General features: G+C 43.9%; 1 protein-coding gene across 3 annotated transcripts in view; it reads left to right on the top strand.

Moving 5' to 3' along the window:
• Positions 1–1,172: 1,172 nt before the first annotated feature.
• LOC134463878 (zinc finger and SCAN domain-containing protein 2-like) overlaps positions 1,173–20,184 on the top strand; it is a 33,670-nt gene continuing 14,658 nt past the window's right edge. For 2 of the 3 annotated variants that reach the window (XM_063217209.1, XM_063217208.1), the window contains exons 1-3: positions 15,174–16,266; positions 16,484–16,576; positions 17,297–17,476. In XM_063217209.1, coding sequence (XP_063073279.1) covers positions 16,255–16,266; positions 16,484–16,576; positions 17,297–17,476 — 285 coding nt within the window. In that variant the 5' untranslated portion in view covers positions 15,174–16,254. Of the gene's footprint in view, positions 1,437–1,622; positions 1,716–1,892; positions 2,073–15,173; positions 16,267–16,483; positions 16,577–17,296; positions 17,477–20,184 lie in introns of those variants that run through there. The other variant, XM_063217207.1, reaches the window with a different exon arrangement.

Here is a 20,184-nt window from a genome sequence, read left to right as displayed (position 1 = left end):
AACTTGTGTAGAGGTGAGACAAGACCCATATACACACGTGAGTGAGTTGTTGACCAACCAGTTCATGGGCGTGTGACCTCGGAGGCAGTCCGCCGACGAGCGTTGAAGGGGATAAGCAACTGCAGAGGTTGCAAGATCTGACTGCAGCCGCATTCATCCCGCGATAGTTTTACACCATGTGACATGTCACCTCGTCAACGCAACGTCGACGAAATTTCGAAGTTTGACAGGAAATCTAACCGTCATGCAGCATTTTCCATCCAGGGTGCATTGCTGTCTAAATGCGCATACATGCGTTGACACATCTCGAATGCACCTACTCACACACACACACACACACACACACACACACACACACACACACACCCACACAGGTGAGACTCAGCTGACAATGTAGTTAGCTACTGTGAGTTGTATTGCCCTACATATAGATTTGATGAATTTTTCTTTTAAAAAAAGATTGGCCAATTTTTTTTAAGCTTGCGCGCTCCGCGCGCTCGCATGCATTTCTTTTTGGTGCCCTTTAGTGCCCCTGTATAGTGTTGGGTCTGCTGACGCCCCTGTTCCAGGCCCAGCCGGGTCATTTGCAGACCCCTCCCCGTCTCTCTCCCCATTCACTTCCTGTCCACCTCTCATCCTGTCCTGTCTTCAATAAAGTCGAAAAAGACCAAAACATATATTTAAAAAAAAAAATGAAATGGCATTTGTCAACGGTCGCATGCCCCTTAGGCTACTCTCCCTGTGCCTATAGGTCCACCGACCCCTTTGTCCCCCCTTCCTCAGGTTCACTGTGTGCATTCAGGCACGTGCATTACTATTAGTTTATTTTGTCCCCAACAGTAAGCCTGTAATTACGGCTGTGCAATATATCGCATTTATATCATGATAGGCAAATCAAAATATTGCTGTCAAACAACAACACATTTCATAATATCAAGTTTGAACAATATTTCTTGTGACAGCCGTAACGCAAGGGGGCGATAAAGCAAAGCGGAAGCCGGGGTTTAGTTGTGTACAACACTACACAGCAGCAGCGCATTAACACAAAAACACTACGATACTGGAGCCTGTTCACCACAGTCTTGGGGTTTAAATTGGATTAGAGAAGACACAGCGACTGTATAACAGTTTTCTGTCTACGCATGTATCCTAAAACACAAGCCTATTTACAACAACACCAGACAGAACTGTAGGTAAACAAATCGGCGTCACCTGAACTGGATGGATGGGTGGTGGGTTGGCAGCCTTCAACTGCGAATCATAAGGAAGGGGACTTAAATGAACGACAGTGTTTTTAACAGGCTGTATGAATCAACATTTTCACATTATTTGTAGGCACATTAATACCGCTCGATTGAACAAATCTATGTTCGTATCGTGGCTAGATGGCTTCCCACAGCCGCCTCTACCAGAGCACCAGCACAATGGAGTGTGAAGTGAGTTTGAAGAGATATAAATTCAACATTCACTGAATGACATTCGGTATTTTTATTATTATTACTATTATTTGCCATCGAACAGTTTCGACGAAATCACATCTGACATTGTCTGGACTGCATGCCTTTTTGAGATTTGCTGTAGTTTGCATTGCATCTGATTTAACGAGGCTGTATCTGCATTAGATAAACGAACTTTCCTATCATGTTGATGCAAGTCACAAACAAGCCTGCACCGACCTTGAGAAGGCCAGTCAATTCATCACAGACGCATTGCAGGTAGGTTAACCACTTTGTGTTTCAAAACGTCTGGTTTGCAAGATGGTCCATCATATTTTTTTTAATTAAACTTAAATGCATAGATTGTGCCCTATTATTGCTGGCTGTGGATACAGTACATAAATACATGTGACTGGCCAGATATTCAATACCTGTGTGCCCCACCCCCATAAACAGAATGAGTTTCAGCGAAACCTGGCTGTGCGTATGATAATCCACCGTCTGGAAGACAGGGCAGCTGAGAATGGAAGGCGCCTATCAGAGCAGGTCGAGTCCAACCGGCAGCTGAAGCTCCAGGTGGATGAACTACAGAAACAACTCCAGAACAAAGACAAGTCATTAGCACAAGCCAAGCAGGTATGTGTTTCTTCACAATTTTAGCGGAAAGCGATTTATTCAAGGAGACTATGAGTTATATATACTGTATGTGTTTGTTTTCTGCAGAGTAATGCTATCTTGAGGAATGAAGTGAGGGAACTGCAACAGCAGCTGCACCGCCACCAGGATGGTCACAGGTACACACACACGCACGCATGCACGCATGCACGCATGCACGCATTAAATTTCTGTCGTCAATGGCGTTTGCCATGTCACCACAAGGTCACAAGCCCAAGGGAGGAAGGTAGTTAGAATAATGGAAAGAGCCCACAGTCTGAGACCCATCTGCTCATTTTCTCGCTGGGGAGGTCGATCTAAACCAGCGGTGTCAAAATCATTTCGGTCCAGGAGCCACATACAGCCAATTTCATCTCAAGTGCACTGAACCATTAACGTAATTACAAAATATCACACATTTCTGATTCATAGCAGAATTACATTGCAGTCAATATTCTGGATGACAGTGGGTATTGGCTGACCTCAAAAATGCTCTCAAGTATTGAAAAACCTGCAGTAACTTTATAATGGGCATGAGACATTTTTTCCTTTTCTGACGTCCTTAGTTTTTTTTTTTTCCTTCAAGTCTGGGGCCGGTCTGGCAAGCCGAATCCAGCCCCCGGGACTTATATTTCACACCCAGATCTAAACTATTTAAAATACTATCTGAGGCTTGATGGAAAGCTATTGTTTTGGAATCTGGTGTCAACGCGATGGTGGATCTGTAAACAAACTGCAAACGTCCGTTTGTCTAACAAGATGTCTGTCTGTCTCTCCTGCAGGACGATTCAGGAAGTGGCTGAGTGGCTGCAGGATGGGGACAGCCAGCCCAATGCTGTGGTACGCAAACTCACTCACTCACTCGCTCGCTCACTCACTCACTCACTCACTCACTCACTCACTCACTCACTCACTCACTCACTCACTCACTCACTTAGTGCGTTGCAATATGCGACCTTGCCTCCTCCACTTACGCTTATCTCCTCGTCCCGCCTCCTCTGCCCTCCTCCGTGGAGAAAACGATAAAGTTTTCCAGCCGTCAGCCTAGCCATAACAACTTTTGAGGGACTGTTTTTCATTCACCATCCCAATTGCAAATGAGAAAAAGACTCTACAATTGAGCTTTTGCAAGATATTGAAATATAATGCTGTTGTCAGTGATGTCATCATGACATATTACTTCCTGGTACGAGGAGAGAAGCAAGTGGAGGAGGCAAGTGGAGGAGACAAGGTCACATATTGCAACTCACTCACTCACTCACTCACTCAGGATGGGGACAGCCAGCCCAATGCTGTCCATTACAATATGCGGACTCCTGTCCTCGGCCTTGCGTTTCGCTGACGCCCTGCCTCTGTGGAGAAAGCAATAAAGTTTCCCCACTGTCAGCCCAGCCACAACAGCTTTTGGGGGACTATTCTTCATTCACCATCCTATTTTCAACTGAGAAAATGACATTAGAATTGAGCTTTTGTGAGATAATTTGAAATGCAATTCTGTTGTCATCGCGAGGCCACAAGGGATGACGGGAGTCTGCATATTGGAATCCACTCCATGAGTTGAGTTTTGTCACCGAACCTTCTGCGGATGCAGAACACATATTGGCGGATTGTTTTGCAATCGTATGCGATTCTAATCATTATTGGCTGTAGCACCAGCATCAGCCACTTGGGTTGCACCCTTCTTCAGTGTCAAGCCCCGCTGTCGTGTCAATGTCGTGTCACGCACACTCTGTCACTCTCACTCTCAATCTCACTCACACGCACGCGCGCACACACACTGTGACGTATGCGCCAGCGAGAATGGCAGCAAGTTTTGTAGCTCCGAGTTGTATGTCTGTTCTTCTCGTCTTTCGTGTTGTTTTTTATTACTTATTTTTCAGTTCTTAGCTTAGCGTCTAGTTGTTGTTTTCCTGTATGATATTATTGATTAGTTTTTTTATTTTATAACGTGGACAAGAAGTTATTTATTGCGCATAGATATGGATATGGAGAAGTCTGCGCGTTGCTATGGACGCTATGGACGCTGCAACATTGTTTACTCTCGGAGCCAGCTGATGGATCTGCGGAAGTTTGCTGATTCTGCCGCTGTTCATGTGGACATTCCAAAGGAAGTTTTCAGCTTTCGAGGATGCAGAGCAGGGATCGCAGTCAAGGCCAAGCGACGGGAGAAGAAATGGAGATATAAGCCCTCTGTTCCAGCAATTATTATGGGAAACGTGAATTCACTGACCAACAAAACTGACGAGCTGACCGCCCTGGTAAGAAACCAAAAACTGTTTAGAGAAGCGAGTCTAATTTGCTTCACGGAAACATGGCTAACTAGTCTCACGCCTACTTCTAATGTGGATATACCGGGCTTCAGCGTAGTTAGACTGGACAGAGACAATGCACTTTCCGGGAAAAAGAAAGGAGGTGGACTGATTATGTACATCAATAACAAGTTTTGTCATCCCGGACATGTAACGGTGAAGGAAACAGTGTGTAGTAAAGATGTGGAGCTACTGGCCGTTAGTTTACGCCCTTACTACACTCCAAGAGAATTTTCACACTGTATAATAATCTGCGTCTATATCCCTCCGAGAGCGGTGCCGGACACTGCCTGTGACGTCATTCACGCAACTGTTGCGAGGCTACAAACGCAGCATACAGAGGCTTTCTTCGCCATCACGGGGGATTTTAACCACGTCACCCTTAACTCCACCCTCACCAACTTTCATCAGTTTGTTGATTGTGCAACTAGAAAAAATAAGACCATTGACCTCCTGTATGCAAACGTGAAGGATGCATATAGTGCTACCCCCCTTCCTCCACTGGGTTTATCTGACCACAATTTGATCCATCTACAGCCTCTGTACATCCCAAAAGTACAAAGGCTCCCAGTTACCACACACACTTTGGTCACCAGAAACTGAGGAGGCACTAAGGGACTGCTTTGAAACCACTGACTGGAGTCTATTGCAGGGCAGTGATGACCTGGAGGAGGCCACAGCATGTACTACTGACTACATAAACTTCTGCATGGACATTGTTGTACCAACAAAGACTATTCGCTGCTACCCCAACAACAAACCCTGGGTAACCAGGGATGTCAAGCAACTCCTCAATAGGAAAAAGAAGCTTTTTAAAGAAAACAACTTGACAGAGCTGAGGAGTGTGCAGCGAGAACTCAAAAGCAGAATGAAGGAGGCCAAGGTGGCGTATGGGAAGAAGGTGGAAATGAAAATGAAGGACAATGCTAAAGAGGCATGGCAGGGGATAAAAAAGATCACTGGGTGTGGAAAGAAGAGAGGTATGGCAGAAGGCGACCTGTCAATGTGCAATGACTTAAACCATTTTTACAACCGGTTTGGAAACTCTGACACAGAGGGCAGCATTTCCCTTGTCACCTCTATCCCTACACCCCCCCAGCCCACACTTGACAACCACTCTTCAGCAGGCTCCCATCTCCCCCACTCCCGTTACTACTTCACCCAGCTTCACTAACAGGGACACTTCATCCCCACACCCTCCTTCTCTGCCTATGGTCACCACCACTCCCACCATCATCAACAATGCAGCAGTACCCCCACCAATGGACACAGCAGGCTCACAAATCCCCACTACCTCTATCCCCCTCCCCTGCTCCTCACTTCTGCGACTTGGAACAAACCCACCACCCACCCCTTTCCCACTCCCCCCTTACCCCAACCCAGCACTCCCACAGCCGACAATCACCACTGATCAAGTTAGAGAGACACTGAAAAGACTTAAGTCCAAGGCGGCCGGCCCTGATGGCATCTGTGCAAGACTGCTTAAGACATGTGCTGAGGAATTAGCTGAGCCTCTTCATCACCTTTTTAATAGGAGTCTACAAGAAGGCAAAGTTCCTATCTTGTGGAAAACGTCATGCCTGGTGCCTGTTCCAAAGAAAACTCACCCCAAAGAACTTAATGATTACAGACCGGTTGCCCTCACCTCACACCTAATGAAAACTTTTGAACGAGTGCTGCTGCGTAACTTTCTCAAACCCCAAGTACGCCACGCACTGGATCCTCTGCAGTTCGCCTACCAAGAGAACGTGGGAGTGGAGGATGCTATCCTGTACCTTCTTCACAGGGTACACGCTCACTTGGATAAGGGTGGCTGTGCTGTGAGAATCATGTTTTTTGACTTCTCCAGCGCATTCAACACCATACAACCACTGCTGCTGAGAGAGAAATTGGTGCGGATTGGAGTGCAGCCTAGCCTGGTAACCTGGATCACTGATTACCTCACAGAGCGGCCCCAGTTTGTAAGGATGGGTGACATAACATCGGAGACAGTGATTAGCAGCACAGGAGCACCACAAGGAACGGTTCTCTCCCCCGTGCTCTTCACCCTGTATACGACTGACTTCAGCTACAATTCTGGGACATGCCACATGCAGAAGTTTTCAGATGACACTGCAATTGTGGGGTGTATAAGAGACGGTCAGGAAGAGGAGTACAGGGGACTGGTGGATGACTTTGTAGGATGGTGCCAAAACAATCAGCTGCACCTGAACACCACCAAAACCAAGGAAATGGTGATCGATTTCAGGCGCTCCACCCCGCCCTTGGTGCCTGTTTCGATTGGGGGAGAGAATGTGGAGACTGTCTGTACTTACAAGTACTTAGGAGTGCATCTGGACAATAAGCTGGACTGGTCCACAAATTCTGATGCACTTTACAGGAAAGGCCAAAGCAGGCTCTATTTCCTCAGAAGGCTGAGGTCCTTCAATGTCTGCAGCCAACTTCTGCTCATATTCTACCAGTCTGTCATGGCCAGTGTGCTCTTCTACGCTGTGACTTGCTGGGGTGGAAGCATTAGGAGGAGAGATGCTGGACGCCTTGACAGACTGGTGAGGAAGGCGGGGTCAGTGGTGGGCATGGAACTGCAGTCACTCACCTCAACAGCTGAGAGCAGAACACTGAGCAGACTGGACTCTATTATGGACAATCAGCATCACCCCCTTAACGCCACCTTCACTAACCAACTGAGTCTGTTCAGTCACAGACTCCGTGCTTTCACCTGCAGGACAGACAGGCTAAGGGTCCTTTGTCCCTTGGGCCATTCAACTGTTTAACAGTAGCCTACAGAAGGGCACTAAGAAGGACATCATTATTGGGGATTGGACTGCCTGAGATGCCAGAGCTGGCCCAGATCTGGAACCTCTTGGCATGTGTGTGTGTGTGTGTGTGTGTGTGTGTGTGTGTGTCTGTGTGTGTGTGTGTGTCTGTGTTTGTTTTTATGTAGCTACTTGACACCTGAATTTCCCCCTGGGGATCAATAAAGTTTCTCTACTCTACTCTACTCTACATACACACACACACACACACGCAGCTCAATTCATTTTCCTATGTTTTTCAGAAAGAGGAGGGTGATGTGCTGAAGATTCGAGTTGTCGGAATTAAAGAGGAAAATAATGCAGATGATGGATATCAGAAATATCAATCTGGTATGATTCTCTCCGTCTCTGACACACACACACACACACACACACACACACACACACACACACACACACACACAGTATGATTTTTCTCTCTACCTCTCGCACACACATGCATGCACACATTCGGACACAAACTCTCACACACACACACACACACACACACACACACACACACACACACACACACACACACACACACACACACACACACACACACACTCAGTACATCTACTACCAGTGCACAACACCTTATAGAAAAGTTGGTGATAAATTCACCAGGTACAGATCCAGCGATCTGAGGATTAAATCAATGCGCATGGTTTATTTGCCTCTGGATTTGAGGGCACCCATCTTGGATTGCAGGGTAACATTGAAAACATTGTTGAGGCCCTGCCGTGGCCAAATGGTAGGGCACTCGCCTGCCATGCGGCTGACCCGGCTTCGATTGGGTCCTTTGCCGATCCCTCCCCGTCTCTCCCCCAATTTGCTTCCTGTCCACCTCTCACACTGTTCTGTCAAATGAAGTTGAAAAAGACAAAAAATAAATCTTTAAAAAAGAAAAGAAAACATTCTTGCGCTAGATTCCTAGTACAAGTATGTTACGAAATGCACAGCATGGCCAAAATAAGTCACTACTAAAAAGACGGTCATACCCTTACCGGTATGTTGTTGGACCGCCTAAGATCCCAGTGTTTCATTAAGTTTTCACCAGTCTTTTATCAATGATGGTAGAGCCTGAACGCTGAGTGAGTAAATCCTTCTCTAGCATATCACAATGATTCTCACCGAGCTTGAGATCTGGGGCCTCATTTACAACACTTTGTTATAAATCAGTCAATGAATATTCCAATATATATCAGCCTTTGATGACCGAACATTCCACGGATTAACTGACGTGCCTTCCATGCCCACGGGGACCCCGGTTCGAGTCCGGCCGGGGTCATTTCCTGATCCTCCCCCGACTCTGTCCCACTCACCTCCTGTCTCCATCTCACACTGTCCTGTCAAATAAAGGCATAAAAGCTCCTAAAACCATTTTTTTTAAAAGAAAATATAAAACATTCTGCCAAATGCAAATATTTGCCCTTTAAAAAAAAATCTGTTCTTATTTCATCTTGTCTTGTCTTGTTTAGATGAAACTGACATCCCCACAGAGCATGCCAACTCGTCATCTGCTGACATCAAAGCTGAGCTGCTGCAGGTAGGTCTGTGTGACGGTCGGTCATGGACAAGACCGCACATTGTCTCCATTTTCCTCTCTACCATTTCAAGTTCAAGCATTTCATACACTGACACTGTTGGGTTTCTCAAATGCACTGTGACACAAGCGCTACCAAACATGCTATGGAGCTAACCTGTTACAGAGACTTTCCTTCATGAACCAAAAGTGAACATTTACCTGAAAAGAACACACTAGTCAAATTATTTCCAATGTTGGCTTTATTGTGCATTAGAAAGTATCAGGAGCTTTTGTAAGTGCTTTAAAAGAAAGTTGCACATGGAGTGTTGATTTTCCTGGCTGACTGGACCCGCAGCTGTAAAAGAGTGCCGTCAGAAGCAAAGAAACTCAAGAGAAAAGAACAATCTCTTGGCGGGGAATGCATTGGCCACGGTGTAGTACGGGGGCGTTGCCTGAGGACACGAGTGGATGGAAAATTAACTCCCTTGCGCATGGTCCCCCTCAGAGCATTCTGACGGGGACCATTACTGCATGGTATGGGAACTGCTCTCAAGCCAACAGGAGAGCTCTACAGAGGGTTGTGCGTACAGCTCAGAATATATGCGGCTGTGACTTACCCTCCATACTGGAGCTATTTGAGGGAAGGAGCATCAGGAAGGCAAAGAAAATCTTGGCTGATCCTAGTCACCCCAACCATGGACTGTTTACTATGTTACCATCTGGGAAACGGTACAGAAGCCTGAAATCTCATACTACCAGACTCCAAAGTAGTTTCTTCCACCAAGCAATAAGATTACTGAATTCATGCTGAAGACAACAAGGCACTTTCTTTGCACTTTTTTCCACCCCCCCCCTCTTTTTTATTTTTATTTTTAAAATCTTTTTGAGGACACAAGAAAAACACAACAATTTTTACTCTTTATAGGCTTCAAACCTATAATAAGACGTAATAAACTAATCTTGAATCTTGAATCTTGAATCTTGAAATGGTCATTGGTCAGTGGGTGCGATGGATGCCATTTTCGTACTCCCTTGCACATGGTCAGTGGGGGCGACACCATGATGGATAATTTGTGGCCAAGTAACGGCAGCTGTTGGTCAGCAGTAATTGCTGTGGGTAATTAAGGACAGCTGACAGACATTCACGCTGTCCTATGACCTGTTCCACAGTGAATAACATTTCCGTACTCCCCTCGCCATCATTTCCTACTACGCTGTTATGACGTGAGTAAGCCCTCTTGTCTCAAGCCTCTTTGGTCAGAAGGGAACATGAAGCTCTTTATTTCGTTCCGCCCGGAAACGGTCCGGGCCAACCCACCAAAACGTTATGGGTGGACCAAGATAGTACTCATGACACTGTCTTTGTTTCAAAACGTTTCTGAGATGTTATACGACGTTATATTTTAGTTTCTACGTTGTGAAACTGTTATGTACACGTAAATACAGGTCCTTCTAAAAAAAAATAGCATATTGTGATAAAGTTAATTTCATTAGTTCACTGTCTGATATTTGTATCAAGCATGAATGCATACATTTTCGTTCTCGCTGGAGAACACACTTCTCGTGATCGTGCCGCTCTCGCGGGAGAGTACGGGGCGCCACTGAGTGCTCGGGCAGTATCTGTGCCCGCAGATATGTGCAAACTCTGAGCGGACACCCCCTGGCAGATGATGGTCGGAGAGTTGAACTGGGAGGAAGCTAGGGCAAGACACCTGACGAATCGATCAAACAGCGGCAGGCGAAAGGGGAGGTGGTGGGTGCGAGTGAGAAAGAACATTTCTGACTGGAGACAGGTGAGCGGAGAATAAATGCTGTATGTTAATTAGTGGGCGTTCCAAATTCCAGTGCGCTGAAATTCCACCAAATGACGGCACAGTGGAGAATGAGATTCAGCTTGTTAAATAGAAGTGCCTATCTTTTCGCGACAAATGACAGTTGAGTGGAGAAAAGAAAGCAGGTGGTAAATCAGGCATGCCAAATTTCATTACGCCTCTCTCGAACTTTAGTTTTTAACAAACGTGCAATCTTTTCCATAATGTAATGATTCATGGCACACCAACTGAAGTATTTCAGGTCTTTTTTATTGTTTTAATACCAATGATTTTGGCAACAGCTCACAGCCACGTCTCAATACGGTTCACATCCTGTCTGTCATATCTGGTAACACTTTGGAGAATTCACATATGTGCAGAAAATGCAGAGTCACGGGTCTGAGTTAGTTGAAATGGCTGTAAGGGACTAGGAGTGTAAACACTCTTAATTTCCCTAGCCTTCTACAAATGTTCCTTTCATCTTCTCCGTACACAAGTTGAAGATGGGCTGACAGTAGTTTCTGTAGTGCTAGCGGCAGATCCTTATTATTTAAAGATGGGGCTGTAGTCTACCAGTGCGGTCTCTCATGTAAGTGAGGGCATAACCCATAGCGACTGCCAGCCTGAAAGTGTGAGCACACGTCCCCAGATTTTGGGGCTGTGGTCAGCGCGAGAAGGCACCAAACCAAAATGTATGCAGGATCTAGTCTCTTACCGTCAACTCAAAACCAAATGGGTACTTGTCTGTGGTAAAACAAATACTTTTGGGTGATAGGGAGAATATTGAGGCATCTAGTAGAGAAATGGATTGAAATTAACGGTTGTCTAACACAGTGTTTCTCAACAGGGGTGCCGGGGCACCCTGGGGTGCCGCGGAAATGTGGCTGATAAATAAATTGTCAATTTAGACAAATATGTATTATATTACATAAGTTAATGCTAGTCAGTGGAATCTTTCATCTGCCATTTATGCTCAATAAAGTAAATATAGGTCGCCCCAGTCAGCTGCAACTTCGAACGTGGGTCGTGTGACGTCTCCAAACGTGTTACTTTTCTAAGCTTGTGTGGTATCGGATGCGATGCCATGTTACGGCTTGTTGGTTTGGGGTGCCTTGAAATTTTTCATGAATTGAAAGGGTGCCTCGCATATAAAAAGGTTGAGAAACACTGGTCTAACAGATCACTTTAGTGTTTTCCTTGATTTGTTAATGTGACTTTTTGAAAAAAAAAGTTTTAAAATCGATTACTCTTTGTGTTCTTTTTTTGTCACTTCATTTCAGGAAGCAGACGAGGCCCCTCCAGATCCAGTCAAGCCTTTGAGATTAGCCGTGCAGTTGGTTGACAGCAGTGTAGAACAACATCAACAGGCAACAACTAGCAAAGACAACAAAGATGGAGAACAATACAACACTGGTAAGAGATCTCTCTCTCTCTCTCTCTCTCTCTCTCTCTCTCTCTCTCTCTCTCTCTCTCTCTCACTCTCTCTCACACTCTCTCTCTCTCACACACACACACAGGGTTTAACATGTTTAAATGGTTATTATTAATAATTAAATAATGTATGTGATATTCAGTTTATTGATGAGACATTTGTGTTTCCAACCAATTTGATATGTTTTGACTGTGTTAACGTGGATGCCTTTCATTTTTTTCTTTTTGTCATTTCATTCGTTCATTTTCCATCAACTGTTACAGTAAAATAATTTGAAATATATCCTTGATTTTTATAAACATGTCCATGGCCCTCAAATAACTCAAGTAATACTTTGATTGCGGATGCCTAATAAAATGTCCAATTCCAAACTTCCAACAAAATGAATATATATTGTTTCTCAAAGAAACACTTCACTTTATTGCTGTTTTTGTTTTTCTTTCATTGGTGGGGTGGCAGGAAGAGGATCGCAACTGCAGCCGTCTGCTGTTCCCAATTTCACAGCCATTCCAGAGACGGAGATGGATGATAGGAGGCCATACAAGTGTGGAAAGGCGGCTATAGAAAAGCATCAGCAGGACATCCACACTGGGGATCACAAGCCTCATCTTGATCAAAAGCAGCACATTCGCACGGGGGAAACGCCATACATCTGCCAACATTGTGGCAAACGTTTTGCAGACGCAAATGTTTTTAGACGGCACGAGTGCATTCACAACGAAGCCTCCAAGTCCTACCACTGCCGCCAGTGTAACAAGTGGTTTTCCCAGTCAGTAGGTCTTAAAATACACCAGCGTATTCATACTGGTGAAAAGCCTTATCAGTGTGGACAGTGCGGGAAGCGATTTACTCAAGTAGGAAACCTCAGAACGCACCAGCTGATCCACACAGGTGAGAGACCTCACACATGTCGACAGTGTGGTAAGAGTTTTTCGCAAGCGGTCACCCTCCGGAAACACAACCTCATCCACACAGGAGAGAAGCCGTACCAATGTGCACATTGCGGAAAGTGTTTTAGAGCACTGGCAACTCTGAATAAGCACAAGCATACAGTCCACACGGCAGAGACGCTATACCAATGTCCAGAATGTGACAGACGTTTTTCCCAGTTGGAGAAACTAAGAAGGCACCTACGCACTCACACAGGAGACAAGTCCACCCTACTGCAACTGTAAAAAGTGTTTCAAATGTTGTGTGAGTGCACGACATCTCGCTACACACATCCACATCCACATTCACACATGCCTGTTAACACATGGGGAAAAACTAGACCAACTCGCCAGGCAAAAAATTATTTCGGGTTCATCTACAAACCCCAACTCCATAGAAGTTGGGACGCAAGGTAAATTGTGAATAATAACAAAATACTGCCATTTTCAAAATGTCTGATACTTACATTAGATGGAGAACGCCACAAAGAAAACATATCAGCCATCAAAACGGACCAAAATTAATGATTGGGGGATATAGTCCGCGAGCCGTGGGGTTGGACCCAGATTTTTTTGATAAAGTTTATTATTTTGCTTTATCTGATAGATTTATGAATATGTAAAACAACATGTCTCAAAAGAGTTGGGACGGGGACAACAAAAGGCAGCAAATGTCGAGGAAGACTAAAAACAAAACAAAAGACAACACTTAACAGTTAAATACATTAACCGATGAGATGAATTTATATAAAAAGCAGTGTTGATTCCTATCTTGGACATGATTTCACCAGCTTCAATGGTGGGTGTATTCCTTGCCATGTTTCGCAATGTTTTCCTTTCTGTAGTGCTTACGGTGTGACAGATCTTTACCGAAAGCCCGCCATTTTATCACCTGCTGGTCCTTATGCTGGAGTTAAACTGTTAAAACATAGTAGAGAATGGATTTTGTCCTTAGTATGTGGCAGTAATTGAAAATCTCCCTTCAAAATAGAATGCATGAGTGGCCTTAATTGCTGTTTAAAACCCAAAATATCATTCAACACTGTATTTAACTCTACAGATGAGTAAGAACAACTTAATCAATGCACTACTGCACCCCCATGCCATCATATAGGCTGACCTTTGAAGTTAGCACTAATAGAAGTTGGATGGTCCATTTTCACTGTAGCACAGGATGTGCAAGACACTATTATTTTAAAAAAGAATTGACTTCTGCAACTTCTGCTGACTTCTGCGAGCAAAGGACAGTTTCCCATGTCTTTTGGGTCTATTTCAAGTGAGCATGGGTGCATAAGAGAATGTTTATCATTTGCACATATGAAGCATTCTTAATATGGGCAATTTTCAATAGCTGTAATTCTTGGAGTGCTAGAGTGAGACTACAGCCAATATATATTTCATGATGTCATAAACCTATACAATGATTTTAATGACAAAACATGTCTTATATACACTCAATCATGGTAAATCAAAGGGAATTAAAAAATGTATGTAATAACTATGGTAATTATTCCCTCTGCATCTTTAATTCTGAGTGACTCAGCCTCTCTGTGATGGTCTTATACCTGGACACTCGTATTGTCCATCAGTACAATTCATTTTGAAACGCTCTTCTTTGTTGTTTTATCTTATTTGGATGTATTTCACATTTCACTGATCCCCGTCCCAACTTATTTGAGACGTGTTGCAGCTATCAAATTAGAAATGAGTACACATGTCCCCCAAAACAATATTTTTCTCGGTTTTAACACTTAATATGTTCTCTTTTCACTATTCTCCATCTAATGAATGGATTGAATGTTTTGAAAATGATAGCATTTTGATTTTATTCACAGTTTACCAAACGTCCCAACTTAACCGGAGTTGGGGTTTGTAGTTCATGCTTTGGAAAGCCCACGCCATCGGAAAGAAGGGCAGACCTTGCATGGCCGTGCGAGTGCATGAAGAATAAGAATCAATAGCAAAAAAAACTACCGACGCTATGGAAGCAACAAAGGAAGTGGACGTTTTTGTGATATTATTTGCTTTGTCTAGTTAGACATAGCTCTTCTTGTCATTTGGTTGTGTAGTAGAGCTCCTGGAGGAAATTAAGGTGTCTAGCAGCATGTTGTAGGCTACATAAACATACAATATGCACAAAAGACATCAAACTCATTATTGCACAACATGTGTGTGTGTGTGTGTGTGTGTGTGTGTGTGTGTGTGTGTGTGTGTGTGCGTGCGTGCGTGCGTGCGTGCGTGCGTGCGTGCGTGCGTGCGTGTGTGTGAGACGTGTGTGCGTGTGCGTGTGCGTGTGCGTGTGCGTGTGTGTGTGTTCTCCTCCCTTTCCTGTCCTCTCCTTCCCTCCCCTCTCTGCATGGCCTACATTATGTTTGGTGTTTGGCTGTGTGTTGAAGGCTGTGTTTATGTGAGGTTTAGGTTTATACGGTGAGATTTTGTTTACGGTCAGGTTTTGTAGTGTTTGTCCGTGTGTTTGGTTACTGAATGTTAAAAGTCTGTGATGGCTTGTGTGATGTGATTCCCTGCATTCAGAGAAAATGGAATAAAAACTAATGAAATGGATTAAGTAATGAAAGTAATATAAATAAAACAGAAATTAAAAAATGAGAGAAAGAAAACACTTAAACATTGTCTTATTCATTCTCAATGCTTTCTGTTCAATTGTTTTGCTAGTTACAGTATTCTGGGTTTAGAAAATTGAAATAATTTTTGGTTACCCTAAATCACCTGTAACAGGAAAGGTTTATTGAATATGAGAGGTTTATTAAATGTTAAAATAAAGAAGAAAGAATGGTGTGTTTGTTGGTGTCCATCTCATTATCTAACCTCCCGTTAGTTGTGTTGTGCAAGTCAGGTTGATATACAGCCACGTGTGTTCATTTACAGTTTTATTGAGTTCAGTGATAATCTACAATGTACTGTAGTAATGAAAATAAAGAAAACGCAGTGAATGACAGTTTCCAAACTTTTGTCCTGTTCAGTCGTACATAAAGGTGGTTATCAAGTTATGCCCCTGTATCCCCTCCGCACCGCCAGGGGGCGATACACGAGTTGGTAAACCTAAACACGGAAGCCTAGATACCGTAGACAGAGTTCGAGGAAATGGGGCAGCGCACATCATAACAGTAGCTCCTCAGTCTTTCTGTGAAACTTTAAATACATCGTTCTAAAAGGTGAAGCTACCTAAAAGGAAAACTGCGCTATTTTCAACGGTCTTGCACTATTAGATGGGTAAATCTATCATTTCATATCCATAAACGTTCTTCCTCATACAAAGCCAGGATCGACCAAATCCATCCGCTGTTAGCATCGTCGGCCGATGATTTAGCTGCTAAAGGTTAGAACTGACAGATCAAAACAATGGAGTGCGAGGTGAGTTTGAAACACATGATTGGATACAATAACAGACAATAACTTTGACAATATTGCCATGCCATTAAACATTTGAATGTGGAAATATTAAAATGCGTTTTCAGTCAGATCAGAAAATGATCTGTCCGAATATTAGTCGTGCCCAAAACACTTGCACTGTTCAAATACTGCTGTGTTATAGGATTAAATTACATGTTGTGTTTATATTTCCTTGTAGATTAAGGCCATTTTCCACCACGTTGATGGAAATCACAAACAAACCTGCAGCAACCTTGAGAGGGCTAGTCAACTCATCACAGAAGCATTGCAGGTTGGTAACCCCACAGACTCGGTTTTCTCAAGAAACATGTCTTTACTGAAAGGTTGGGGTTATGAATTAGCTATATAGCCTTCCTAATAGCCAGAGTTTTGTTGTTTTCTATTTCTTTAGGAAGACTCTCCTCTTTCCCGACTGTCTACTACTACATTAATGATTTAGCTGCCCTAGCCCCAGGCCAGACTCTTGACATGGTGTGTGTGTGTGTGTGTGTGTGTGTGTGTGTGTGAGAGAGAGAGTGTGTACTCTACTTTACTTAAAAAAACAAAAAAACAATTACTAACCCTTCTTTGCATCTGCACTTGTTCTGTATATTTCCTGTGCACTTTGTCTGCTGTATCTGTGATGTATGATTATGTCCTCGTTTGTAAGTTACTTTAGTTATAAAGCGTCTGCCAAATGTTATGTTATAATGTAATATTTCAAACAATAAATACAAACAACTGACTGATTTGTCACACCAAAGAATGAGTTACATGTCAAAGTGGCTAGTGAAACTGAAATTGTTACCAGCCACAGCCAAGTTTTACCAGCATTTGACCAGTTTGCAGGTGCCAGTGTCAAGCCCTGCTGTGGAGACATGAGTTTAGAAAGATGATCTCTCATGAAAGAATATTGTGTGTGTGTGTGTGTGTGTGTGTGTGTGTGTGTGTGTGTGTGTGTGTGTGTGTGTGTGTGTGTGTGTGTGTGTGTGTGTGTGTGTGTGTGTTTCAGTGCGAGTTCCGGCAGAACACAACCCTGTGCATGTTAATCCACCGTCTGGAAGAGAGGGCTGCTGAGAATGGAAGGAGCCTATCAGAGCAGGTGGATTCAAACCGGCAGCTGAAGCTCCAGGTGGATGAACTACAGAAACAACTGCAGAACAAAGACAAGTCATTAGCACAAGCCAAACAGGTGTGTGTTTCTTTCCATCACACTTCTTTGAGAGAGAGAGAGAGAGAGAGAGAGAGAGAGAGAGAGAGAGAGAGAGAGAGAGAGAGAGAGAGAGAGAGAGAGAGAGAGAGAGAGAGAGAGAGAGAGAGAGAGAGAGAGAGAGAGAAAATCAGGTAGTGTGGAGAGAGACTTTACCCTAGTTTTTTTCTGGGAAGTGCACACACACACACAGAAACATGATGCACATGATATTATGACAGCAGAGTCCTTTTGACTCACTGGATTGTTTCTTTTGGGAACCTTTTTCATTCGAGGGGCCACTTCAAATTCTTCCTAGGGCTGTAAAATTCCTCCGAGGGCCATACTATGAACACCAACCAGGATTTCCCCCTGCACTTTAGGCCTATATTGAAGGCCCTCGAGATATAATTTCCCCACCCCTGCTTTATATTGTGAGCTCACTGTCATGTTAAACCTTTCTCTAATGGAAAACACTTCCCTTCGTCTTTCATGTTTGCTACAGGGTTTTTCCCCCCTTTTCCAGTCTCTGGTTTTCATCCATTTTATCAGTTGAGTTCCTCAATTTCCAGGGTTCCCACACGTCCTGGAAAACCCGGAAATTTAGAGATTTGTTTTCCTGTCCTGGAATTCACAAAATTTCCTGGGGAAAAAAAAATTGTCCTGGATTTTTGTCTTGAACCTGTTTTTTTTCACGGTTTTGTTTGTGATATAGCCTTCTTTTCCCCTGCCCAGTCTAGAGTGTTTGGCCAGGTTGCCATCTTTTATTGTACTGTGAACATTCTAATCTTGTGTGAACATTCTAACAAATTCTGCCATTTAGACTGTTGAGGTTGTTTGAAGTTCATTGATGCTGTGTGTAAAAGGCTGTTCGCATGGGATAGCCCATAACATTACTGAAAGTTTAAAAAACCTAAAACTGTAAAATCTGTATCAGACAGAAGACATTTACTAAAAATCAGCGTTGTGGCTGACTAAAGTATATCTGCAAAAAGGAATTTCTTATGGAGAACCTAGGCTTGACATTGGCACTAGCCAACCGGCCAAATGCTGGTAAAATTACCGGTAGCTCTGAGAAGTAACAATTTCAGTCTCACTAGCCACTTTGATGGGTAGTTTGTTCTTTGGTGTGTCAAATCACAGTAGTTGCATCAATTGTTTGTATGCAAGAATATTCCAAAGACAAAAGAAACTGGCAACAAAACTCTGGCTAGCAGAAAGACTTAACGGCCAGTGACTCGGTAAATCCACTAGCCACAGTGGTCGGTGAGCAAAAAAAGTAAATGTCAAGTCCTGTGGAGAACCCATTTATTCCAAGTACACTCATTTTGGCTGTAAGACGGAGAGACTATTGATTGATTAATTTCTGAGATAACGATGTGAGTTTACATTGCACTTTAATTCCGAATAAACGTTTGGGGGATCAGAAAGCATTTCGACAGAGGATGCACGTGCTGGGCTTGCGAAATTTGACAAGGGTGTGGTTGCCAAGTTCAATCAGATTCCTACTAGCGGGACAGCTGGTGATTTTCAGTCACAACCAAAGAGGCTTGAGACAAGAGGGCTTACTCACGTCATAACAGCGTAGTAGGAAATGATGGCGAGGGGAGTACGGAAATGTTATTCACTGTGGAACAGGTCATAGGACAGCGTGAATGTCTGTCAGCTGTCCTTAATTACCTCCAGCAATTACTGCTGACCAACAGCTGCCGTTACTTGGCCACAAATTATCCATCATGGTGTCGCCCCCACTGACCATGTGCAAGGGAGTACGTAAATGGCATCCATCGCACCCACTGACCAATGACCATGCGCAAGGGAGTTAATTTTCCATCCACTCGTGTCCTCAGGCAACGCCCCCGTACTACACCGTGGCCAATGCATTCCCCGCCAAGAGATTGTTCTTTCTCTTGAGTTTCTTTGGTCACAACTTAGTTACCCAAGCCCGGGTCAAAACCTTTGGACGTACCCAAAGAATATAGAATGGATAAGAATGCTTTTTTCGCAGGAAAATGTATTGGCAACGGTGTAGTACAGGGGCGTAGCCTGGGAACACCGTGAGCATGGACAGTGGATGCAACACCATGATGGATAAAAATTGTGACACTGGAAACTTTGCAATTTGATTTGCATTGTGGGCGGAGCGGCTGCTGCAAGTTCCGGCCCGCTCAAATTGGGATGTCCGTTGTCAATGTTCACTTTGTGGTTAAATTAATTACAGCTGTCTGTCAGCGTTAATTGCATGGGTTAATTAAGGACATCTGACACAAATTCACGTTGTCCTATGACCTGTTCCACACTCCAGCCCTGGTGGTAGTGGCATTGCACTTAGGTGCCGTTTCCACGTAGCTGGATATTTTTATATGTGGATATTTTTTTCTCCTGCTTGTATTGGTTTTGCATTGGTTTTGGCCTTCCGTTTCCACGTAGCAGATATTTAAAAATCCAGGTGCAGGAGAAAAAAATAGCAGGAGAAAAAAATATCCTGTTTAGGGGTCTGAAACGCATTTGTTACAATGGAGGATTTTTTTATCCACATGTTGCGTTTACACCTAGCAGGAGAAAAAAATACCCTGCTAAAAAAATATCCTGCTACGTGGAAACAGCACCTTAACCATGCTGCCAGTGCTACCCGCAGAAGAAGAAAGTGACTCCCCTTGCAACCATGCCATATTATGCTCTTATGACGCCAGTAAGCAGTCTTCTCTAGA

The sequence above is a fragment of the Engraulis encrasicolus genome, chromosome 15 (genome assembly GCF_034702125.1).
Source record: "Engraulis encrasicolus isolate BLACKSEA-1 chromosome 15, IST_EnEncr_1.0, whole genome shotgun sequence".
Taxonomy (NCBI): Eukaryota; Metazoa; Chordata; class Actinopteri; order Clupeiformes; family Engraulidae; genus Engraulis; species Engraulis encrasicolus.
The sequence above is the reverse complement of the archived record's forward strand: the minus strand, read 5'-3'. Positions and strand labels throughout refer to the sequence as shown.